The sequence below is a fragment of the Dendrobates tinctorius genome, unplaced genomic scaffold (genome assembly GCF_039654945.1).
Source record: "Dendrobates tinctorius isolate UK_male_01 unplaced genomic scaffold, ASM3965494v1 ptg000079l, whole genome shotgun sequence".
Classification (NCBI taxonomy): domain Eukaryota; kingdom Metazoa; phylum Chordata; class Amphibia; order Anura; family Dendrobatidae; genus Dendrobates; species Dendrobates tinctorius.
In genome coordinates, this window is record NW_027361747.1 from 27,214,418 (window position 1) to 27,241,463 (window position 27,046).

Consider the following 27,046-nt stretch of genomic DNA (forward strand, 5'->3'; position numbering starts at 1 on the left):
CATATATAACTATATATAACTATATATATATATATATATATATATACATTTGTGGCCAAAAGTATTGACACCCCTGCAATTTTGTCAGATAATACTCATACTCAGTTTCTTCCTGAAAATGATTGCAAACACAAATTTTTTGGTATTATTATCTTCATTTAATTTGTCTTAAATGAAAAAACACAAAAGAGAATGAAGCAAAACATTGATCATTTCACACAAAACTCCAAAAATGGGCCAGACAAAAGTATTGGCACCCTCAGCCTAATATTCGGTTGCACAACCTTTCGCCAAAGTAACTGCGACCAACCGCTTCCGGTAACCATCAATGAGTTTCTTACAATGCTCTGCTGGAATTTTAGACCATTCTTCTTTGACAAATTGCTCCAGGTCCCTGATATTAGAAGGGTGCCTTCTCCAAACTGCCATTTTTAGATCTCTCCACAGATGTTCTATGGGATTCAGGTCTGGACTCATTGCTGGTCACCTTAGAAGTCTCCAGTGCTTTCTCTCAAACCATTTTCTAGTGCTTTTTGAAGTGTGTTTTGGGTCATTGTCCTGCTGGAAGACCCATGACCTCTGAGGGAGACCCAGCTTTCTCACACTGGGCCCTACATTATGCTGCAGAATGTGTTGGTAGTCTTCAGACTTCATATTGCCATACACACGGTCAAGCAGTCCAATGCCAGAGGCAGCAAAGCAACCCCAAAACATCAGGGAACCTCTGCCATGTTTGACTGTAGGGACCGTGTTTTTTTCTTTGAATGCCTCTTTTTTTCTCCTGTAAACTCTATGTTGATGCCTTTGCCCAAAAAGCTCTACTTTTGTCTCATCTGACCAGAGAACATTCTTCCAAAACGTTTTAGGCTTTTTCAAGTAAGTTTTGGCAAACTCCAGCCTGGCTTTTTTATGTCTCGGGGTAAGAAGTGGGGTCTTCCTGGGTCTCCTACCATACAGTCCCTTTTCATTCAGACGCCGACGGAGAGTACGGGTTGACACTGTTGTACCCTCGGACTGCAGGGCAGCTTGAACTTGTTTGGATATTAGTCGAGGTTCTTTATCCAACATCCGCACAATCTTGCGTTGAAATCTCTTGTCAATTTTTATTTTCCGTCCACATCTAGGGAGGTTAGCCACAGTGCCATGGGCTTTAAATTTCTTGATGACACTGCACACAGTAGACACAGGAACATTCAGGTCTTGAGATTGCTCATGCTTCCTCACAATTTGGTTTCTCAAGTCCTCAGACAGTTCTTTGGTCTTCTTTCTTTTCTCCATGCTCAATGTGGTACACACAAGGACACAGGACAGAGGTTGAGTCAACTTCAATCCATGTCAACTGGCTGCAAGTGTGATTTAGTTATTGCCAACACCTGTTAGGTGCCACAGGTAAGTTACAGGTGCTGTTAATTACACAAATTAGAGAAGCATCACATGATTTTTTGAACAGTGCCAATACTTTTGTCCACCCTCTTTTTTATGTTTGGTGTGGAATTATATCCAATTTGGCTTTAGGACAATTCTTTTTGTGTTTTTTCATTTAAGACAAATTAAATGAAGATAATAATACCAAAGAATTTGTGTTTGCAATCATTTTCAGGAAGAAACTGAGAATTATCTGACAAAATTGCAGGGGTGTCAATACTTTTGGCCACAACTGTATATATATATATATATATATATATATATATAAAGCTGAGTGTTTGTATGTGTGTTTGTGTGTGTGTGTATATTAAGCCACACCCACTCCACATAGCCCCACCCACTGGCGGATGGAGAGCGGGGTTGCAGAGGGAAAGTGCGGGATGCGGGTGGAGAGCGGAGCTGCAAGGGAGAGAGCGGGACACGGATGGAAAGTGGGGCAGCAGAAGGATAGAACGAATGGCGGGTGGAGAGTGGGGCTGTGTAAGGAGAGAGCGTGTTGGTGGGTGGAGATTGGGGCTGTTAAAGGAGAGAGCGGGACGTGGGTGGAGAGCTGGGCTGCTGAGGGAGAGAGCGGGACTGCCAGTGGAGACAGGGGTTATGGAGGGAGAGAGCACGATGACGAGTGGAGAGCGGTTCTGCAGAGGGAGAGCGGGACAGCCAGTGGAGAGCGGGGCTGCGGAGGGAGAGAGCAGGACAGCCAGTGGAGACAGGGGCTGCGGAGAGCGAGAGCGGGGCAGTGGAGGTAGAATGCGGGACGACGACTGGAAAGTGGGGCTGCAGAAGGAGTTAGTGTGATGGTAGATGGAGAGCTGGGCTGTGGAAGGAGACAGTGGGGCTGCGGAACGAAAGCAGGGCTGCCAGCGGAGACAGGGGCTGTGAAGGGAGAGAACGGGACGGTGGATGGAGAGCGGGGATGCTGAGGGAGAATGCGGGACGGCGGGTGGAGAGCTGGGATTCGGAGGGTGAGAACGGGACGGCAAGTGGAAAGCGGGAGAGAGAGGCGGCAGTTAGTTACTATGCCCGGGCAACACCAGCCTCTTCAGCTAGTATATATATATTTTGATATGTATATTAGTAATTTGTTTGATATGTTTATGTATTATCATGAATGAACTTATGGCCAATTTACGGCTTACCATGCACCTTATAGACTTATTCTTGCCCCCCCATTTCATAGTCATGCACACTAGTCCAAGAGACATGCCCCCAGACACAAACATCTCCTATACCTCCTAAGACACCCCCCCAGAGAAACCTCCCCAAAGACACACCTTCATATACAAACCTTCAGACAAACACCCCCCAAAGACACCTTCGAGCACTTCCAACCTAAACGGCATATGGTTTGTACACTAGAATTCTTGTGATCGGCACATCAGATCTTTACAAAAAAGGTATTATTATTATTGGTAACAAGCACCTACACAGCCGTACTACCACTTCCATATGCATGTGCTGAAAGGTTCCTTTAAGCCTGTGTTGCACCCCTTCATTATCCTATGCTCCCATGTGTATCACATGATTTTGCACTGTGTCTATTGTAATTGTACTAATATCATACTACTAATAGTAAAGCTTGATGTAATAATGTTTGTGTTGTGTTCTATGGGCTCGTTCACATGACCGTAGATACTCTCATGCAGAGAATCGAATTATGTTATGTGACACCGGGAGCAAAGTCTGATCAGAGTTTGAGCCGAGTGTGAGCTTACTGTGAGCGGATTCTGTCTGATTAAAGCATTGGTACCACAGGTGTGGAAAAGATGGAGACAAAAATTTCTCCAACTTCTCCATTGTGTGAGTCAGTCGAAATCGGATCACAATCAGATGTAATCCGAGTGCAGTCCAATATTTTCCACGCACCTATAGACTTGAATGGGTGAGTGCCATCTGGTTTGAGGAGAAACTGCCGAATCTGAGTGAAAAAAAACTCCGATCAGCACTGCCCCACAGTGTAACATTGGGCCGAGTGCTATCCAATAAAACATCGCTTAGCACTCATCTGATATATACGCTCTTGTGAGCGAGGCCTAAAAACAGCGTACAAGTAGTAATAGAAATCAATGTAATTTTTTTATAACTTTATTTAAATAGATATTTTTTAAGGTTTAGAATTGTCGCTGGATAAAAACAGGAATCTCTAAAGTGCGCCTCTCTTAACAGAACGTGTTTTTACAGTTTACATTTTCTTCTTTTTAGGCATGGTTTCCTACACAGAGTATCTCTTCCTTCTCTGCATATTAACAAGTAAGTGCATCCCTCAATCACTTATATATGGAATGTATACTGCAATAAAGGTAGTCAGTGTATGCATACCCACTCTGGAGTAAGGAGAGAAATGTAACTCCTTGGTTTCATCAAATATCTATGTAAATAGTTAAATAGACTGATCAATCTAAAAAAATGACGTGTAAGGCTATGTGCGCACGTTGCATATTTACTTGCAGAAATTTCTGCAAGGTTTCTGCATCTCATGGCAAAAAAACGCAGCTGAAAATACGCATGTTTTTAATGCGTTTTTTATGCATTTTTCATTCGTTTTTTTGTAAATCCATAGAGCTAAATAAAGATACATTAAAAAAAAAGAATTGTGATGTAATTTCCTTATTCAACCTCTTCAGCCAGATACTCTAATTCCTATTAATGTGCCTCATCACAGCTGCGCCCTGTCCCTAAATACACACACACAATCACCAGCTTATGTAGGAGCATTAACATGCTGTAATTAACCTACATATGCTGTAACAAAACAGCAACTGCCAGAAATCTGTGTGAAACGCAATATCTGTTTATTTTTCAAAACATTTTTTTTTTAAATTGCGTGTTCTCCCCCATAATTTTCATAACCAGCAGAGAAAAGCTGAGGGCTGATGTTAATATTCTGGGAAATAGCCAATAGTCAAATGTTCTCAGACTATTAATATCAGCTCACAGCTGTTTGATTAACCTTTACTGGCTAGTTTACAGGGAAACCCCAGAAAAAGATTGACATGGGGTCCCCCTATAAAATCGAACCAGGAAAGGATAGGCATACAGCAGCGGGCTGATATTAATAGCCTGGGAAGGGGCCATAGATATTGGCACCCCCCCAGGCTAAAAACATCAGCTCTCAGCTGCCCCAGAAATGGCGCATCTTATAGATGTGCCAATTCTGGCACTTAGCCTTGCTCTTCCCACTTGCCCTGTAGCAGTGGGGTTGATGTCACCTTTGTAGTTTCAGGTGACATCAAGCCCACAGGTTAGTAATGGAGAGGTGTCAATAACTAACCCCATAGTGATATTGTATAAAAACACACAGCCAGAATAAAGTCCTTTATTTGAAATAATCACACAGTGTATCACTGAGCTGCCGTCAGTTCACCAGAGTTCATCAGCTCCTGTGCTCTCACTTACGGCACTGCCGTTGTGTGAGAACTTTCTCATGCAACGGTGCCGTAAGTGAGGGAACCGGAGCTGATCAGCTGATGAAATCCGGTGAACTCTCACTGTGAGGTCTGGTATGGAAAATAAGGTCCTAGTGTTTTCCTCTATGAAGATGCGCTATACTTTTACAATAGAAGTCAATGGAGGGCTAAAAAGATGCCCGGAAGACGCCTTTTTGCTTCAAAAATTTTTTAATACTTTCTGTATTTTGGATTTGAAAATACATCCAAAATACGCCAATAAAAATACAGCCAAAAAACTGGAAAAATGCTTGCATAAAAAAGCTGAAAAAACTCTGGGGAAAGTACCAGATAAAGCCCAAAAAAGACAGTGGGGGTTTACTAAACTCCAGAGAAAAGGAGCAATGCCTGCAGCATCTTTTGCTGGAAAAGAGGATGATTTTGACTGCCGGAAAAAAAACCATTGTGTATATCTACACTTACCCTATTTATACGTGCTTTTATCATTTTTTTATGTTTATATCTTCATTTCATTGCACTCATAAATATTAATTATTCTTTAAGATTGATCCCTGCTTGCTTGTTTCTTTCTGTGATCTTTCAGTATTGGGCTCTGCTATGATATACATTGGGAGCTTTATAAGTGGTGTTTATATAGTAGCTGATTATTATCATTTTAAAAATGAGGTTCTTAGCTGTTGCACAAAAATAGTAATAATTAAAAAATTGCTGGAGGTTTTTTTCATATTCTAAATTTACGGTAAGCCTGGTAAGGTGTAAAAGCGTTAAAACTCAGTCTCTTTAAACCTTGCTCACTTGTCATGAAGTAATCTTGTATGGCTAATTGAAAAGCTCTCAGTACAAACAGTGCTCCATGGAGAAACAGCAGATTTAACCATCTTCTTAAGGGTTAGATAATCCACCTCATTAACTGCAACTTTTGGCTGAAAGCTGACAGCAAAGACAATTCCATTTCTACCCTCTGAACTTCAGATCCAATATAAATGTTTAGAAAATTTGATGGTTTAAAAAAAAAAATTAAAAATGATTGCGTCATAATCTTTTACAACTGGCGTGTCATATAGATGTACAGTATCTAATGGACTGAAAATGTGTCCTCGAAAACAGAAACGCCATTGAAAAATGTATAAGAAAAATAGCTGTAGACCACATACCAAAATGCCGATTTGCTATTGAACTTTCTGCAATGGAAGATCCAGTCTGGTCACCTAGATGGCCATGGCTGTAATGGCAGCGAGCACATTATTCCTGCTAGCACCATTCAGATGAATGTAACATTCTTTAAATTCTGATAAAAGTGATCCTCTGATCCAGAACTCCTATGATTTGTTGGAACATGGAACCATATACGGTACGGTTCTCAGTTTCAAAGGACCATCAGCATTCTTTGCTTTTAGTTGGTAAAGTTAAACACTATCAATTTGCAGTTCCACTAGTGGTCAAAGCTGATCTTTGAAGGTCTTAGGTTTGGTACCCCACGGTTGGCTAGATACTAAGTAACTTATTTTGGCTGGTGACCAAGATTGATGACCATTCCCTGCTTCTTAGGGTCCCGTTTCACATAGCGACGCACCAGAGATCCCGACAACGATACAACCTGGTAGGGATCGCTGGTGCGTTGCTAAATGATCGCTAGTAAGCTGCCAAACAAACATGCAGATCTCTTCAGCGACGCAGCAACGATCCAACGATCAAACACAGCGATGCATGCTGGCCAGCGGGACGACGCCGATGAAAAATGGCCCAGGACTTTCCTTCACGATCAGCGATATCCCTCGTCGCCGCCGCGTGTCACATGTAGCAAGATCGCAGGCGAGATCACTGTTGCGTCACAAAATCGGTGACGCGCTAGCGATCTCGCTATGTGAGACAGGGCCTTTAGTGATGGTCTAAAGCTATGTTCACACTGCATTTGCAATATACATTTGGTGTATGTTTAGAATGCAAATTTAACTACTACTATATCCTTTTATTCATTGACATGAGAAGCCTAGGCATACTTTTTTTATAACATGGAAGCCTTGGGGCTATTTATGCCTCGCATTGCTTGTACACTGGCATACATCAAAGCCTTCCATCAGAGCTTCACATTTGGATATTCTCCTGATGTATACATCTGACGTAAGATTTGATCATGATGTGAGTGGAGCTTTATGTGAGGTCTATGTATTAATCAACATTGAATGTTAATGGGTTTCTCCATGACTATAAGCCTTAAACCTAATGTTCCCAGGGCAGTGTAAGAAAAAAAAAAACATACTTATCAATCAGACCGATGCCACTGTGGTACCCCCATCATGTAGAGTCATCTGGCGTGAATATCTGACGGGGTGTCAAGTGATTGAATTCTGATCATTTGCAGCCTTCACATTTCCTATGAACAGTTTGAACAAAATGTGATGGATGCAGTGGTCATGCCAACTTCCACTGATCAGCTGCAGTGGTCGCATGATGTCCATGCTGGATGGTGATACCAGAGAACCATCACAATACAGGCTACAGACGAGTAGTACTGGTGGGCAGATGAGTAGTTTTTTTTTCCTACATTGTTTATTGAAGATCATGAGTATGTTCATACTGGTGCTTTTTTCAGGAATTTTTGGAGCAGAAACTCTCCAAAAATCCACGACTAGTTCAAAGACCACATGTTTTGATAGGAGAATTTGAGTGTTTCTCCATTAAGAGCTCACGGAGGAGAACCCCTTCAAAGCATATATTAATTTTGGAGCGTTATGTAAAGTAGAAATATATTTTGTGTGTTACTTTTTTGACAAACCCCTTTAAATCTCTCTCCAGAACCTCATGCCGGATTCAAGATTGCGTTCAATATGTTTGATACAGACGGGAATCAGATGGTGGACAGAGAGGAGTTCTTGGTGGTAAGTTTCATACTTCCGACACTATATTGTGTATTTTGAACGCTATTTTATGCACTTGGCAGAACTATTGATATATAATGAGTTGTGTCTTGTTACCTAAGTCCACATTAGAAGATTACACCTGCCCCGTTGATGCCAACTCTTGCTTCAGCTTTTCAACAGCTTTTTCAGTAGCAAAGTTGCAAAGTTGTTCCCCTCTTAAACGTAACCACATCTTAAGTTCTACTATCAAAAGAAAATAAAATATGTCTTCAGTAAGTAACTAGGACAGATTAAATTGCCCAGATGTGAAGAGAGCTAATTACAGATAAGTGGAGGAACATTAAAGGGCATCCTGCCGCACAAGGATAGGCGTCCATCTCTTCGTCTTCGCACATGTTTCCCGATGGGGCAGGACAGATTAATGTTTACTTGCCATACCAGGAATCTGTCCATTCTTTATCAGCTTCCTTTTTGCAATAGATAATTTGTTTTTTAACTGTATTTCAAACAGGATTGTCTGTAATCAAAGTGTAGAACTTGCCTTTCTTTGACATCAAAAGAAATTTGGCTTTGACTTTCCGAACAAGATCAGAGAATTCTCCATTTTAGTAAATATAAGGTTACGTGAACATATATAATGCTGTGACATCTATTAAAATTGAACATGTCACCAGCAATGAAAAAAACTTCTTTGTTTGGCTGATAATTACCTGGGTATTATGTAGAAACTTCACCCTGAAGTCTCAGTCTTATTATCTCTTACTACGGTAAGCACGTTTTGATTATATAGACATGTAATATTGCATAGTTTTAGTTTTGTGCATAGCCCAAAACTTGGTATGAGAGTGCTTTATCCGAATATTGGAATTATTCTCTTAACAAGTGGGAGAAGTAATTAATAAAATATTTATTTGCCATTTGCCTCTTATGTAGATCTATTACTTGACAGCAGCTTCCCCATAAGGCCTCTTTCACACTTCAGTTATTTGCATCAGTCAAAATCTGCCAAAAAGGCGGAAAAGCGGATCCGTCTGTAACTGATGTGAACGGATGCAACAGGACCGTTTCATGACGGATCCGCAGAATTAATAATTTTAAAGGAGCCACTGGGGGGGGGGAGAGAGAGATTTTTGTCCAGCACCCAGACAGAATTTCGGGTTAAATCAGTGTCTGGAGGATCCGCCGGCCAAAAAAACGTTGCAAGCTCCGTTTGGGAGTCTTTGAGGATGTTGACGGACAGCAACATTTTGGCGGATCCGCACAAAAACGGATGCAACGGACGGCAATCCGTCAAGATCCGCCAATAATGAAAGTCAATGGGGAAAAAAACGGATCCGCAAAGAAAAATGACGGATCCGTTTTTTTTCCAAATCGGCGGATCTTGACTGATTGTCAAAAACGGAAGTGTGAAAGAGGCCTAAGACATATTTGAAGTAGCCAGCAGTGATGAGCGAATGTGCTCGGGTATCGTGTTATCCGACCATGCTCATGTGCTAACCGAGTGACTTTGGCGTGCTCGAATAATATTTTTGACTCCCCGCGCCTGCATGTCTCGCGGCTCTTTGACAGCTGCAGCACATGCAGGGATTGCCTAACAAACATGAAATCCCTGAAAGTGTTGCTGCTTTTGAACAATTGTGAGACATACCAGCCGCAAGGACTCTAACATATTTTTAAAGCACGCCGAAGACACTCAGTTAGCACACGAGCATGCTCGGATAACATCTTATCCGAGCACGGTTGCTCATCACTAGTAACAGTCTTTTATTCATTAACCTTGCTGCAACACAACACAGCTCTATAGGCACTGCCTGCTTGTGAAGAGCTTGTGCTCACGTATAGTGGTCAATCAGAACAGGCAGAGCTGCTCTGGAAGAAAAGCAAATTAAACATTATGGTTTATTATGGGACATAATACCATGCTGAGGGACTCATTTTAACATCCCAACTAGACATTTGATTTGCATCCACATTACTGACATTTGAAAAGAACAGTTTTCATGTCTGACATGTGCACCATCACTTAAATCCTGAATATTTAGGGATATTTGCAGTTATTCCCAGTATTTTCTCCCTCCCCCTTTCATATCTCACACTCACACGTTTCCTAAAAACATGGCTATAGGAGTTTTGTGGGGTCCGCATATGAGAGAGCTACTTTAACTGGAAGGTAACATGGAGAATATGTTACAACCACTATATTACAGACGTGCATCTTGGAGGTCTGTGAGTTAAAGCCCCCATACACATTAGATAAATGTTTTGGCGGGATTAGTCAATAGTCTATTGTCTATGATTATATCAGAAGTGTTGTCACTGGCGGGACAGATACATATCCTGGATCCGACTGTAGAAGGTCATTGCAATTAGCTCTACATTAACTGTTTGATTAAATGCAAAAAGAAGCCCAATACTAAACACAAAAAAGAGGGCGGTAACCCAAACAAATGAGCCGCCATAATAGAAAATGATTCCACTGCATAAGCATACAGGAACAGGAGAAAAAAAGGAGTACTTGGATCCAAACAATGTATAAAAGAATATATTACAATCTTTATTAGCAAATCATGCACAGACACTGTATAAATATGTAGCAAAATTGCAATAACAATACAACGCCAAACATAGACAAGACAGAAAAGGGGATATAAAATGAACCAGGGCACCAATAATCACAGCCAAGATGGTATATAACATACATTGACATCACCATCGGCCAATATGTATGCCAATATTAATTCCAAAATAATGCCTAAATAGGCTTAGAAATGCACCCTACAGGCAAATAGGCCGATTAAGAGTGAGGCAGTAGTGGCTGGAATGGTAAGCTATACCCATGAAAGGTGCAAATAGCGTCATGGCAGGCGCAAAGTTGTAAAAGGGGGGATGCTTACCAAAGTGGTGCATAGGTACCCAGGCCCGTGGAGAGACCCCCAACGCGCGTTTCGGGCTCAAAACCGGGCGCTTTCTCAAGGGGATGAAGGCTGAATTAAACTGAAGGACCTTTTGTATCCGTGGTAACGGTCACGTGTTATGTCATGTGACATATATAAATCAATCACAGCGACCGTAATGACGTCACCGCCAGGTCCTCAAACATGAAGATCGGCGTCAGGCATTAGAGCGCACGCGCGGGGAGAAAAGCCCCGCGCCTGCGTCCAAGGCGACAAGGACACTGGCTCCATGGAGAGGATAACTGGAGGACGCAGACCGCATGTGCACAGCCAGAAGATAACATCAAGCCATTAAGCATAAAGTATTCTTTTACGAATAACAAAATACAGTGACATACTATGAAAAGGCAAAAATATTAACAATAGATATATCAGATACATATCAGGCACAGAGCTGAAACCATCAAATACCATAATAAACATATAATCACATATAGAGAAATTGTGTATATCATATCCCAATTTGTCAGAAAATTTCCATGACCCAAGCGAAAGGCATGCTGGTTCGTCTTGATTCCATATGATACAGTAAAGATGACACATAGGGGCAGATGGATCACTGGAGCAAATGGTAGCAGCAAAGGTCCCGAAAGGTTCCTTTTCTTGGCAAACAGCTCGAGCTCAGTGAGGTTTGATGGAGATCGTTTGTGAACAGCAGTTTTCAGCTCTTTCCACAGATTCTCGATTGGATTTAGGTATGGACTTTGACTTGGCCATTCTAACACCTGGATATGTTTATTTGTGAACCATTCCATTGTAGATTTTGCTTTATGTTTGGCATCATTGTCTTGTTGGAAGACAAATCTCCGTCCCAGTCTCAGGTCTTTTTCAGACCCCCAACAGGTTTTCTTCAAGAATGGTCCTGTATTTGGCTCCATCCATCTTCCCATCAATTTTAACCATCTTCCCTGTCCAAGCTGAAGAAAAGCAGCCCCAAACCATGATGCAGCCACCACCATGTTTGACAGTGGGGATGGTGTTTTCAGGGTGATGAGCTGTGTTGCCTTTACGCCAAACATATCGTTTGGCATTGCTGCCAAGAAGTTCGATTTTGGTTTCATCTGACCAGAGCACCTTCTTCCACATCTTAGACGATTGCTGGCGTGATATCTCAGTGGTCTTCTCATGCTGTATCCCCTCTTTTGTCCACCCTTTCTCTCTTTAGTTGTAATGGGGGATGACTAGCGCTCACCCTGTTCTCCTCCTAATCGAGGGCCTATTGCTAGGGTCATGCAGGGATTAGGTTCCTGCTTAGCAATAGGTGCGGAACCTATTTAGGGACATTTAGGGCAGACAGGGTGTTGTTAAATCTGCCTAAGGGTCTCCACTCCCCCCCTTTCCCTAGTGTTTGGGCTTCCCCCTCCCTCTCCCTATTGTTGTGCACCTTAATTCTCCCTCACCCACCATGATAACTATATAATGAAAGTAGACTTATAAGTTAGTTCCCTGATGCTTTTGTTTGTCAGGAAGATAAGCCTCTGTAACAAGATTCTGGCAGTGGCCCCCTCACACTTTAGCGCTCACTAAGCTGAGCCTTAAAGGACTTGTCCAGCCATAGAGTGACGCAGACTTGTACCCTATTTGTCTGCATACTTGTGAATCCTCACAGAGAGCTGCGCACTTGGAGGATTCTCCGGCACTGGGAATAGCGGTCATGTGACCGCAAGTATGCGGTTTGCATACTTGAGGTTATGTGCTGACTAGACGATTTTACTAAACGAGGCCGCACATGTCTAGGCTCAAAGTGTGACGCAAAGTATGCAAATCACATGCTTGCAGTGACATGACCACCTGTTCCCGGTGCTGGCACTGGTAAATCCTCACAGTGAGCAGTGCTCGCACTGTGAGGATTCCCATGGAATGACTGCAGACTTGTACACTGAGCCTGGGTACATTGAATACATTGAATGTAATTTTTTTCCCAGTGGCTAAGAACTGTTAAGTATGTAGTGTGGGCCCGTGAGGATATACTGGTGTCATATTTTTTGTCGTATCATGACTGTGAAAATTCCTGAATAGTTAGCAGATTGTTTTCATTTTTCCCACACAGAAGTATGTTGACTAGTAAAATCCAGGAGAGCTAACAGACTTATCCCGTAACAGATAATCCAGGGACCATGGGTGAAGGTAGTCTGGAGAGTTCTACATATAGTACTACATAGCCCCAGATGGTTCTTTCTTCAACTTGTTTGCCTCTTCGTGTTAAGGAAAAGATACCAAAAATATTACAAGTCTTTTTACATGTTGATTAGATTCATATCAGGCTTTGCTAGGGCTCAAAGTAAACAATGATGCAAAATGTATTACCGACATTCATTTCCGCTATTGATAAAAGCTGATTGCAGGGAATTACTAAACAAATTCTTCTGAAATACGCAGCTCGTAGGGACATTTAAAAAGGGGTAGAGATTAAATGTGTCAGTCATGAGAAATCTATTGTAGAAGCTATATGCAAACTAGCTTGGAAGTGCACCAAGTGAGCCTTCATCCTCACTCACAAATGGTTTCTGATCCAGATTTCTTATGACCAGCATATCGGATCTATTTTCAAAAGATAGAATTGTTATTTCATGGAAAAGCCATACCACTACTATCATATGTAAAAGCATGCCAACTGTTTTCCTTTAAAACACATAGCCTATGTTCACATCTGCTGTCCATAAAATGGTGCTGATTCCTGCAGTAATCTGGTTTGTACAATGACTGCCACCATGACAGAAACCCTTCAGATGTCTTTATAAACTTCTCAACACTGAAATTGCAACACCAAGACGGAATAATCGCGGAATTATGGAAATCACAGGCTCGATGGTGATGTTAATAATATGCAAATAATAATAAAAATGGAAATAAAATGTTTAAAACATCTCAATTTATTCAGTATCAAGCATGAGCACCACACGCAGAAATACACTTGCACGCCTTGGCATGTCATCAGTGAGGTTATTATTGGTTGCCTAAGGAATGTTCTGCCAAGCTGAAAGTACTTACAAATGTAAACCATCATTTGCAGTCTAGACAAAAGCAAACTCATCGCTGAAGAGGACAGACCTCCATTCGAGTCGCCATTGCTGTCCTCCATGATAACGTTGGCGTGAGGTCAATGGCATGCCTGTAGCTGGACCGCTAGCTCATAGCCCAATGTTGTGCAAACACCTTCTGATGGTTTGTGTAGATACTGGTTGAAGCCTTAGGCTTGGTATGTGAAGTCCAATTTTTCAATTTTCATACTGAATGGATCACTATGCGCCATTCTTCTAATCTCACTATAGGACTGTGCAGAAGTTCAGCTCTGCACCTTCATTGTTTTCCCAACCACTGGGCCATGCAGTGTTGAACTATGTTGACATTTCGCCCTATGCTGATCTGCCGGAGTAATTAACCAATGTCTCTCTGTTTAAGAATTCTTTCCCTCTCAATTTGCAACATGTCCACAAACACAATCATCCCCCAATACATTATCCAAATTTTTTTTTAAGTTTCATATGGCTAAACTAAATTTGCTTTCAAGGTGACCTTTATGCTCCTCCAACATGACACAGATTAGAGAAAGGGGTTTGAAAATGTGATAATTTGCAGATGTTAGCGACACTTGCTACTTCTATGATTTGCATTACGGTACCTTTCATTTTGTCCTTCTCAGTGTTGGAATTTCAAAATGGGGCCATTACTTTCTGTAATATGTGGGTTTTCAGCCTAGCTATTCAGGGTCCTCAGTTTATTTTCTTATACGGTGTATACAGTGCCTTGTGAAAGTATTCAGCTTCCTGCTACAAACGTAAAGATACCAAATGTAAATTTTTGGTGAAGAATCAACAACAAGTGGGACACAATTGTGAAGTTGAGCAAAATGTATTGGTTATTTTAAAAATTTGTGGAAATTCAAAAACTGAAAAGTGGGGCGTGCAATATTATTGCATGCACAAAATAAAGAAGGATTTTTCCAGCGTCTCCAGGAGATAAAATAACAATTGCTTTATTGAGAATATAAAATCTTCATACCATCAGGTAAAAACGACATAAAGAGGCATATGAAGGGGAGCAATTTCCTACGCGTTTCACCCTAAAAGGGCTTAATCATGCACTATACACCCGGGTCATGGTGTTTCCGTGCGTCGGAGGTGTGATTGGGAGTGAAGAGAGGTGAGCTGAATACTTCTTGTTTGTGAGTGCAATATTATTCGGCCCCTTTACTTTCAGTGCAGCAAACTCACTCCAGAAGTTCATTGTGGATCTCTGAAAGATCCAATGTTGTCCTAAATGACTAATGATGATAAATATAATCCACCTGTGTGTAATCAAGTCTCCTTATAAATGCACCTGCTCTGTGATAGTCTCAAGGTTCTGTTTGAAGTACAGAGAGCATCATCAAGACCAAGGAACACAACAGGCAGGTCCGTGATACTGTTGTGGAGAAGTTTAAAGCCGGATTTGGTTACAAAATGATTTCCAAAGCTTTAAGCATCCCAAGGAGCACTGTGCAAGCAATCATATTGAAATGGAAGGAGTATCATACCACTGCAAATCTACCAAGACCTGGCCGTCCCTCTAGACTTTCATCTCAAACAAGGAGAAGACTGATCAGGGATGCAGCCAAGAGGCCCATGATCACTCTGGATGAACTGCAGAGATCTACAGCTGAGGTGGGACAGTCTGTCCATAGGACAAAAATCAGTCGTATACTGCACAAATCTGACCTTTATGGAAAGAGTTGCAAGAAGAAAGCCATTTCTCAAAGATATCCATAAAAAGTTTAAAGTTTGCAACACGCCACCTGGGAGACACACCAAACATGTGGAAGAAGGGAGCCGAATGCTTTTGCAACGCACTGTATAGTTACCGTATTTATATAACGTCACTGAGGGATTTATGAAGTCACTGAAGTTTTTAATTAAGTCAGATTGACCAAACATATCTCTGAAAAAGGAAGGCGATTCTTACTGATTCAAGGGCAGGTTCACACAGCGTCCATGACCTGTGTGGAACCTAAAGGTCCCCTTACATAGATGCTGAAGGCCAAGCCAACCATCTACCGACTCTCCCAACTGAGGATTTGAGGGAAAGAAGAATAAAGCAAATTCTAACATGCATTTCTTTTGTTCTTGTGGGAGATAAGCTGCTGCTAGAGGTGTTTGGCAGCAGCTTTCTTCCATCCACATATGAAAAAAGATGCATGTTAATCTGAAGCGAGCATGCATGTATAAGGAGGAAGTCAGGAGAGATAGCTGTCCACTGAATGCTTGTTAGCCCAACAGCTATGTAAGACGTATGGGCATGGTATGAAATAAGAAATGGGTGTTGAAAAGAGTAAGAAAGATGATTACTTATATGATAAATAGTGGATCACCGATATGTAAATAATCTTTGTTCTTTCACATATGTGTTGGAGCCTGCATGCACTTTTCGGGAAGATTTGGATGGTACAAAGGTGTACAGATATGGCAGAACCATAAGGAGCAGAATGGGGATGAGGGTGATGGTAACGCTCACCTGTATGGGTTGTGTAAGGACACAACACCTGTAGAAGCCTGATGAAGCTCTAGCCCTGTGGCAGATATTGGCAAAGTGGAGATTATCACGACGTGTGAGCTGCGTTCATGGAAAGGTGAAGATCTGGGGCGTATGAGCCAGGTTTTTTTATTCACACTAACACATTTTGGCGCTTTCCTCAAGCTATAAAATCCTTCTGTCCGACAGCAAAATGTGCGGGTGTAAATAAATAACCTTGTTTATACTGTACTGTATTTTGCCTTTCCGTGAGTTCAGCTCGAACATCGTGATAATCTTTTCCATGCAGAGTTTGTCATTTTTACCAGAATTTTTCCTAATAAAATGATGGACGCCACAACAGAAACCCAATAGCCTTCGGTATAGTCAGTGTTTTGTGTCTGCTCTTGCATACATTTAGTTTTGTTCCCATGACAGAACAGAAATAGGAATTCCCAACTGTGGATGTGAACAGAGACCTAGGTATTCAGATCTCTTCTAGGTGGGCAACGTGAAAAGTAATCCTAGCAGTCTAAACAGGATCAACCTGTGTGTGGCCAGCTTTATGAAGAATCTCCAGGCCGAGGTTCGTAACCTATGGCTCTTAAGTTTACACTGACATGGATGTTAAACCATAATCCGGCAATGGCAAGACTTCCAAGTTTAGTCTCACCTTGCTATCTGTATCATCTTCTTTGAAGAGATAATGCATGAAAGAGATGTATGTAAAAACAACAATGGCCATGTCTGAATGAAACTAAATTAGCTACATCTAAGTCACCCAACGGTGACCGCACACCGTCCATGGTGTCTGTAATACAAGACGGTTAGAGAGCCAAGGGTGAGACAGCTATCAGGAGCTGAATGACTCCAGCAAAGAGCCAGACATGGAAGCTGACAAATCCAAAAATGTTCCATGTCAGCAAATGAACTCTGAAAAATAAAAATAAAGGATCATTGGTTTGGGACTGTTGGATAATGACGCTTGTGAGGAATGTGAAAAGGAAACATTCTTGGGGCTTTTATGGAAGATGGCAATTTAAAGAGCGGTTCCTCATCACATTACAGGCTGAGCATGAGATGATCGAAATCCTGAAGTGTGTTGTATAAATTGCAAGAAATGGAGAGACAAGAAAAACTTGCTAAACCAACAGCCAGCACTCTTCAGCTCATTCCCGATGACAACCCCATCACAATTTTACATCAGTGTAAATTTAGATGATCCCTTATGTGAGGACGCCTTATATTGTCTTACACAGGTAATTCCACAATGAACATTAGTCACCAATCACAGGATAGGCGATTATTGTCTGATGACCCCAACCCATGACTAAAAGAGGGTCTGGAGACCCCCTTCATTCTCACTACATGACCAGTGAAGAGGAGCATATCGCTGTTCCCCCATTCAGTTCTGTGCAGTGATGAGGAACAGGGAGCTCAGGATATTCATTCTAGTGATCAATAAGGGTGAGGACCCCAGTGATCAAACAATATCTATCCTAAGGACAGATAATAAATGTCCATTGTGTTAAAAATCCCTTTAATATTTGAGCGCCATGAACATTGTTGACAGGCAGTGGTTTACTGGCTTTCTGAGAAACCATTTAACCTACATTGATGCACCAAAACTACACACAATGGCTCTAGATACTTCACCTCGAAAATATGTACTGATAATAAAAGGGAAAATATTTCGGTAATATTACTGAGGCACAACCAGGAAAAAGCTTTAAAGGGATTGTACCGTCAGGACAATCCTTATTCATATGCACCATTATGATAGACCCCTCTCTATAAACAAGTCCTTACAAGCAGTTTCTCTGATTTGGGCAGTACCCAGTAATACCACATTCCTCCTTCAGATGAGATGATTAAATGCAACATCCAATATAAAAATCAGCTGTTTCTCAACAGGGCCACCATTAGGGCATTATCAACAGAGGGGGCCCACATCAGGCCCCGTCTCTTATGGTCATCCGGCCCCAGCGGCAGGAATCTGCCGGTTCAGAAACTGAACCTGCGCCCAGGCCCGCATGGCAATAGTTAAAAGCCGCCAGCCAATCAGAGGCTGGCAGCTGACGTCAGCGCGCATGTCGCCAGCATATGAAGTTATTGTCATTCGCTGGAGAGTGCATGCTTGAACTGCATGGAGGGAACATCGCCGCAGGAGCGTGGCAAGGTAAGGAGAAAGTTTTTTTTATTTTTATTGAAAGTGGCACAGGGGGCAAAAATGGAGACACGGGGGCAAGAATGGAGACACGGGGGCAAGAATGGAGACACAGGGGGCAAGAATGGAGACATGGGCAAGAATAGAGACACAAAGGGCAAGAATGGAGACACAGTGGGCAAGAATGGAGACACGGGGCAACAATGGAGAAACGGGGCAACAATGGAGACATGGGGGCAAAAATGGAGACAGGGAGCAAAAATGGAGACACGGGAAAGAATGGAGACACGGGGAAGAATGGAGACACAGGAGGAAGAACGGAGACACGGGGCAACAATGGAGACATAGGGGGCAAAAGTGGAGACCTAGAGGGCAAGAATAGAGACACAGGGGGTAGTATGGAGACATGGGGCAGGATGGAGACAGATGGGGCAGGATCATGAGGCAGGATGGAGACAAATGGGGCAGGATCATGGGGCAGTATGGAGACACATGGTTGCAGGATCATGGAGCAGGATGGAGACATGGGGCAGGACGGAGACACATGGTGCAGGATGGATACAAAGGAGACAAATGGGGCAGGATCACGGGACAGATGGAGCAGGATCACGGGGCAGATGGGGCAGGATCACGGTACAGATGGACATCACATGGGGCAGAATGAGGGCAGAATGGGATTACATATGGCTGGAGCCAGGATTGAGACACATGGGGGCCAGGATGGGGGATGTTATTACTATAAGGGTTCATTAAGGGATATTATTACTGCAGTCATGTATTTATTTTATTTTTTGAGGATAGTGTTTTAAATGGGGGGGCGGTCCTATATCTGTGCAGAGCGACACTGTCACCTTTTATCTCTTCATCTGGTGTAGTGTAGAAGTTGGGAAAAAATTAAATAATGTGTTCTGCAAGCGGTGCACTAGATAACTGGGTTATTTCCTGCAGAGACGAGCCCTGACTAGAAGAAGTGATGGCTTTCTGTGCTGGATGAAGATGAAAAGCAAATATGAAGGACTTCATCTTGAGACGTCACTAGTGAGTCAGTGTGTTACCTGTATACTGACACTATACACTGTATACTATATACAGCGGTCCTTTGTACAATGTCACCAGTGATAACTGTATTACCTTTACACTAACACAATATACAGAGCTCCTGTGTATAATGTAATTGATCACTGTATAACCTGTACACTTATACTATATACAGAGCTCCTGTGTATAATGTCACTGGTGATCACTGTATTACATGTACACAGACACTGCATACTAAGTACAGATCTCCTGTGTATAATGGCACTTATGGTGATATTTGTATTGTTTTATTTATTAATGATCAGTATTGTGGTATTCAGTCACTATGTGGTGGTAATATGTTGTCCGGCCATGGTGTGGCGGTATTTGTTCCTTGTATGTGCTGTTAGATGGTCACTATGTGGTGGTAATATGTGGTCTGGTCATGGTGAGGTGGTATTTGTTCCTTTTATGTGGTATTATAGGTCACTTTGTGGTGGTAATATGGTGTCTGGTCATGGTGCGGTGGTATTTGTCCCTTGTATGTGATATTATTGGTCATTTTAAAAATTGAAAAATATACCAAAATTGTATTGGATATTCTAACAAATGATTAATAGGATAGAGTAGAGTAGTGCTCAGCCAAAATAATCTACCTTGTTGTGGTGGTGGCTTAAAAAATCTTTTGGACAAAACAAAAGCTGTTGGCTATATGTGTGATCTGGTGATGGGAACTGTTAATGTGTGGTTGGTGAGAAGTGGAGTTTTTCTAAGAGAGAGCGGTGGGACTGTGGACAGTTCGAGGGGGGGAGCCTGGGCAGAGTCTCAAGGGGGCCCCGAAAATTTTGCCAGTATGGGGCCCCGAAATTCCTAGTGGCAGCCCTGGTTGGAACTATGGCAATCAGTTGTTCGCCATAGTGACTCTTAGGCCACGTTCACACGTTCATTATTTGGTCAGTATTTTACATCAGTATTTGTAAGTCAAAACCAGGAGTGGGTGATAAATACAGAAGTGGTGACGTTTTTCTAATCTATTTTTCCCCTGATTGATCCATTCCTGATTTTGGCTGGCAAATACTGATGTAAAATATTTACAAAATACTGAATGTGTGAGACAACCCCTTTAAATTCATACATAAAAATTGAGGATGCTACCCATGCCAGCTTTTTAGATTAGTCCTTGATTTTCTTGATTATTTTCAGCTTATACCTCTTGTGTATAATTTCACGTTAAATACATGCCTTGCGTTTTGTTGTATGTGGCGATATATTGGATATGTTAATATTGTCCCACACTTTAGGAAGTGACCCAGAAAGTATTGCACAAGGGTAAGAATACAAAAACCGCCAAGACTCTACCATAGTAAAGTCATTCTGGACACATTCAGTGTGACTTGTTTGTCTCACGACCATTACTAAGAAGCCCTCCTAACCAAGTGGACTAGAAGGAAAACTAACCACATATGAGAAAACTGATCAGAATTGGTCTAAACTCTGATGAAAATCATACGACAATTGGTTTGTTTTTACGTACTTAGAATAAACTAACTCGTGAGGCCTTAGGAGTCAAAATTTTCTTTGTTTTTTGGTTCTTGGTATTTCTCTTTACAGGGAGTTTTTCTAGGATTTCCACATGTATATTGCATGCCGGGTATCCTGTTCTTTGCAAAAATATTTATTTTTACTGGTTTTAATGTGTTGTTGTGTTTTTTTATTCACTATGATTACTTAATAAAGATGTTTTGTCTTCAGTACATATATTGTCTACAGTATTATATGGGTGTTAGTGACTCTTTAAACAAATTTTTCCCGCTTTTTGTATTCCTGATATTACACGGTGGCTCAGTGGTTACTTTGCAGCTCTGGGGTCCTGAGTTCAAATCCAACCAACGACAATATCTGTAAGAAGCTTGTATGTTCTCCCAATGTTAACAAAGTTGTTTTCTGTTTTTTCGCCAAACCCCAAAGACGTATTCATATGGAATGCAGATGGTGAGCCCCAATGGGGACAGTGATGATAGCGCTGTGGAATTAATGGCGCTGTGTAAGTGCGTAAAATAAATATTACACTGTTGTATAATCCATTACTTTTGGGTTTTGTAGTCCTGATATAATTCGCTTTTTAACGTATTTGTTGTTTATTAAAGCCCCTTCAAAGGTTGTTTATCCATTAATGATTTTGTACAGCTCCGCAAAGGAATCTTACGGATGTACAAAAAAATCTTAATCATTTAATTGAATTGTGCTGACAGTATGAAAACAGATCTGTAGGTCTGCTTGGTGCCTACCGTGCAGACAAATGACTCGGTGTGGAGAGATGATACTCGAGTTGCTGCTTCTCAGTGGAGTATTCCCCCAGATTAACACCGCTTCCTCCAGAATACGAGTTCTGACCATCCTGTCTTGTGTGTATGTAGATATAAACAAGTCACGCCCATACACAGCCCTGTACACGGACATTGTGCGTGAATGTAACGTAATAAAAGGCAGCTATGTTACCAGCGTGATCACGATAGGCTTCACAGGGTGTTACCCGGACAGCACAGACATAAAGCAAGTATAATTATACGATTATAATGCCGTCTGCTTCCAAAATCTGCCTGAAGTGTGTAAATTCCAGACCTGCAGTTAGTGGCCAGCATTGGTCCCAATATAATTAGAACGTACAGTATACGGTTGTAGAACTAACTTATTCTTTGTTCTATTTATTTCCAGTTACAGGAAATCTTTAGAAAGAAAAATGAAAAGAAAGAACGGAAAGGAGAAGAGGAAAAGTGTGCTCAACTGGTAACGTGTTTATTATCGCTCCTACTCACATAGTAATTACCTTAATAGGCTGCCAGTGATGGAAAAGGGAATTCATATACTGGATTATTGGTTAATGTTGATTGAAATGTATCCTATATTATTCAGTGTAGGTGGAATAACCTCATATCACAAATATTGATGAGACGGAGTGCCTTCGATCATTCATTTTGAGAGAGAGGATTCAAAAAGATATAAATAAACTGGAGCAGTGGGCAGCAACTAACAGAATGGTTTTTAACAGGGAAAAATGCAAAGTACTACATATGGGCAATAAAAATGAAAAAAGCATATACAGAATGGGAGGAATACGGCTAAGCAACAGCACATGTGAAAAAGACTTGGGTATATTAATAGATCACAGACTGAACATGAGTCAACAGTGTGATGCAGCAGCAAAAAAGGCAAATACAGTTCTGGGATGTATTAACAGAATCAAACAGTCTAGATCAAGTCATTATTGCCCTCTACTCCTCTTTGGTCAGACCTCATCTGGAATACTATGTCCAGTTTTGGGAGCCACATTTTAAAAAAGACATCAATAAACTGGAGCAAATTCGGAGAAAAGCGACCAGAATGTTGACCTCTCTGCAAACCCTATCTTATGAGGAAAGGTTGCAGAATTTGGCAATGTTTAGCTTGCAGAAGAGAAGACTGAGGGGAGACTTAATAGCTGTCTACAAATATCTCAAGGGCTGTCACATTGTAGAAGGATCATCTTTATTCTCATTTACACAAGGAAAGACTAGAAGCAATGGGATGAAACTGAATGGGAGAAGACACAGATTAGATATTAGAAAAAACTTTGACAGGGTGATCAATGAGTGGAACAGGCTGCCACGGGAGGTGGTGAGCTCTCCTTGAATAGAACTCTTCAAACAGAGGCTGGACAGACAACTGTGTGGGATGATTTAGTGAATCCTGCTTTGAGCAGGGGGTTGGACCAGATGACTCAGGAGGTCCCTTCCAAATCATACATTCTATGATTCGGAGTGGGAGGTGCAAGTAGACCGGGGCTGAACCCCAATATATGGAAATAGGAACTTTTCTGCACTCCAAGGTCATGCAATCACATAGAATTCATTCGTACAATCAGTACATGTTGTACAGAATAGTGACAATAGACATTTCGACTTTCCTGAATATTTTTCCATAATTCATGGTCCTGTGTAACAGGAAAGGTCTTGTTGTGACATGTGCTATGCAGCATCGTGTGTAGACTGGGTGGTCTAGCGCCACTCACCAGCAGACCCTTCCTGTTATATGGTGCTGCTACTTATGGAAAAAGACTCGGGAGAGTCGAAACATCAATTTATCGTCACCAGAAGCACTGCTGTTATTTATTGTCTGCAGTATGTAGGGATTGTACCGATAAATTGAACGTGATTGCATGACCTTGCAGAGAAGTTCTGTCAGGAACACTGCACTGCACTTGCTCACTGAGCCAGTGCGCGTGTCCTGAGTAAAGCGAACTGTGCTCAAAGATACCTGTGGAGCGAGCAGCAGCCGAGTAGGTGCGTACTTCAGAACAGCAGGACCTGAAGCACGTGACTGCTGGGGGCGTGGCCTAAACTCCAGAGAGCTAGGAGCTGCACGAGAACTCCTAGCAGGGTAACTGCGAGACAAAGTTACCAAGGGGCATAGACAGGGAGGATAGTCAGGACGTAGCCAATGAGTCATACACAGAGATAGCTGCAAGGTACAAGAGGGGCGAGCAGAGAGTAGTCAGATCACAGGCAATGAGTCATACACAGGGAGGGTAGCGAAGTACAGAATCAACAGGCAAACTCACAACGGGGAACAGAACCGGGTCAGAACCATATAAACAAGCTATAACAACGAACAGGCACAGGCACACAGAGGTCACCACACTCGGCCAAAGGCAAAAGTATAACTGACAGGGATTGGAGCTTCCCAGGGGCTTAAGAAGCTCTACTAGAACCATAGAGAGGCCACAGTCATTAACCCCAGGTGTGCAGGTCAAAACCTGCACTGAGCTCCAGACATTAACCCCTGACGTGCAGCTCAAAAACCTGCACTGGGATCATGACAGTACCCCCCTCTCAACGGGGGGCCTCTGGACCCCCAGGCTTCCCCGGGTACTTGGCATGGAAAGCCCGAACCAGGCGATCTGCATGTACTGAGCGAGCAGGGACCCATGAGCGCTTCTCTGGTCCATATCCCTTCCAGTGGACCAGGTACTGCAAAGAGCGGCGCACCCGCCGAGAGTCCACAATATGTCCTACCTCATACTCCAATTGACCCTCCACCAGCACTGGAGGAACAACAGGCTCGGAGTCCTCTTTGACAGACACTACGGATTGTAACAGAGATTTATGGAACACGTTGGATATTTTTAAGGAGGCGGGGAGACGCAACCTATATGCCACTGGGTTGACTATCTCCATAATCTCGTACGGACCAATAAACTTTGGTCCCAATTTAGCTGATGGTACCTTCAAGTTGATGTTACGTGTGGAAAGCCAAACCTTCTCTCCCACCTGAAACATGTCTCCCGAGGCACTCTTTTTGTCAGCAAAATATTTGTACCTCCCCTGGGCCCGAGAGATATTACGCTGGACTTCAGCCCAGAGGTTTTTTAACCATTAAACGAACCCCTCTACCCCTGGACAACTGGAATCCACCCGTGAAAACTCCCCAAAATGCGGATTGAACCCATAGTTAATCAGGAATGGGGACATGTTGGTGGACTGACTCACCCGGTTGTTAAAAGCGAATTCCGCCAAAGGTAACGCATAACACCAATCCTCCTGTCTGGCGGAGGTCAGACACCTGAGAATTTGTTCCAGGGATTGATTGGTGCGTTCTGTCTGACCATTACTCTCCGGGTGATATGCCGACGAGAAGGAGAGTGAGATGCCCAATTTCATACAGAACGCCCTCCAAAATTTGGCCACAAACTGCACACCTCTGTCAGACACAACATTCAGGGGTACCCCATGCAATCGGACCACATGCTGCACAAACAACCTTGACAATGTTTCTGCTGAGGGTAATGCTGCCAAGGGAATGAAATGGGCCTGTTTAGAAAACCTATCCACCACCACCCAGATCACGGTATTGCCCCTGGAAGGCCGGTAATAAAATCCATGGAAAGATGAGTCCATTGCCTATCAGGAACCGGTAAAGGTATGAGTTCCCCAGCCGGCCGGTTATGCAAGCTTTTGGAACGGGCACACACACCACAAGCAGAAACAAATTTCTTGACATCGGACCTTAGTAAAGGCCACCAAAAACCCCTGGCTACTGCCTCTCTAGTGGCCGTGATACCTGGATGAGCACTCAACCTAGACTCATGAAACTCCTGCAGAAGTCTAGGCCGCAATAAATCTGGAACAAACAATTTATCCCCTGGCCTGGTTGCTGGAGCTAGGGCCTGAGCCCTTAGAATTTCTTGCTCCAACTCAGATGAGACCCCCGCCACTACCACCCCTGGGGGAAGAATGGAGGATGGCTGCTCGGGGGGAGACACGAGGTCAAAACTTCTGGACAGGGCATCTGCTTTAACATTTTTGGACCCCGGTCGAAAAGTAATGGAGAATTGAAATTGTGAAAAAAAGTGACCAACGGGTCTGTCTCGGAGTAAGCCTCTTAGCAGATTCAAGGTATACCAAATTTTTGTAATCCGTGACAACTGTGATAGGGTGAGCTGCCCCATTCCAAAAAGTGCCTCCATTCCTCAAACGCCAGCTTGACCGCAAGAAGTTCTCTATTGCCTACGTCATAGTTTCTCTCGGCTGAAGAGAACTTCTTGGAGAAGAAGGCACAGGGTTTGAGATTGGTAAGGGTGGCCGGACCCTGGGACAGCGCAGCCCCCAGCCCCACTTCAGAAGCATCCACCTCCACAATGAATGGTTTGGACGGGTCTGGTTGTACCAACACCGGGGAGGGCATGAAACATTTCTTAATAGCTGAGAAGGACTCCTTAGCGAGTACAGACCAATTTTTTACATCAGCGCCCTTCTGGGTAAGATCCGTGAGTGGCTTAACCACTTGTGAGAAACCTTTAATGAATCTCCGATAATAGTTCACAAATCCTAAGAAGCGCTGGAGCCCTTTGAGATCTCGAGGCTGAACCCAGTCAGCGATCGCCAGCACCTTCTTAGGATCCATACGAAACCCCTCACAGGACACAATCAACCCCAAAAAAGACAGTTCCTGTACAAAAAACGAACATTTTTCCAATTTAGCGAACAATTGGTTCTCCCTGAGTCTCTGGAGAACTGTCTGTAGATGTTGCAAGTGAGATTGGCTATTCGGGGAATACACCAAAATGTCATCCAAATAAATAATAACAAAACGGCCTATCAGGTCAGAAAACACAACATTGATGAAATTCTGGAAAATAGCGGGTGCATTAGTTAACCCAAACGGCATTACCAGGTTTTCAAAGAGTCCTTCTGATGTGAGGAACGCAGTTTTCCACTCGTCCCCTTCCCGAACCCTTATCAGATTGTAGGCCCCCGGAGATCTAACTTGGAGAACCATTGGGCCCCAGCTAACTGGTTACATAAGTCTGGGATGAGGGGAAGCGGGTAAGTGTTCCTAACCGTTATCTTGTTCAGTTCCCGAAAGTCGAGGCATGGCTGCAAACCACCATCTTTCTTCTTCACAAAGAAGAATCCTGCCACAGGTGACACAGAAGGCCTGATATGCCCTTTGTGGAGACTCTCAGCTATGTACTCCTTCATGGCTTGGCGCTCAGGCCCGGACAAATTGAACAATCGAGCCTTAGGTGTCACGGTCACGTGTGTCTTGACGCAGCGAGTACCGCAAGGCGAACCCATGACACGCGTGACCCTGGATACACCGCCTCCAGTGGGGCGAATTTAAATAATAAAACGTGCAGCTGGATACGCCGCCTCCAACTGGCGAATTTAGGTATTACACGTTATACATACAGTA

The 27,046-nt window shown here is 42.7% G+C and overlaps 1 protein-coding gene across 6 annotated transcripts in view; it reads left to right on the top strand.

Annotated features, from left to right (window-relative positions):
- Window positions 1-27,046, top strand: part of MICU3 (mitochondrial calcium uptake family member 3) — a 226,188-nt gene that overhangs the window by 139,368 nt on the left and 59,774 nt on the right. For all 6 annotated transcript variants that reach the window (XM_073583605.1, XM_073583608.1, XM_073583606.1 and 3 more), the window contains exons 5-7: window positions 3,625-3,672; window positions 7,626-7,708; window positions 22,031-22,102. In XM_073583605.1, coding sequence (XP_073439706.1) covers window positions 3,625-3,672; window positions 7,626-7,708; window positions 22,031-22,102 — 203 coding nt within the window. The remainder of the gene's footprint in view (window positions 1-3,624; window positions 3,673-7,625; window positions 7,709-22,030; window positions 22,103-27,046) is intronic.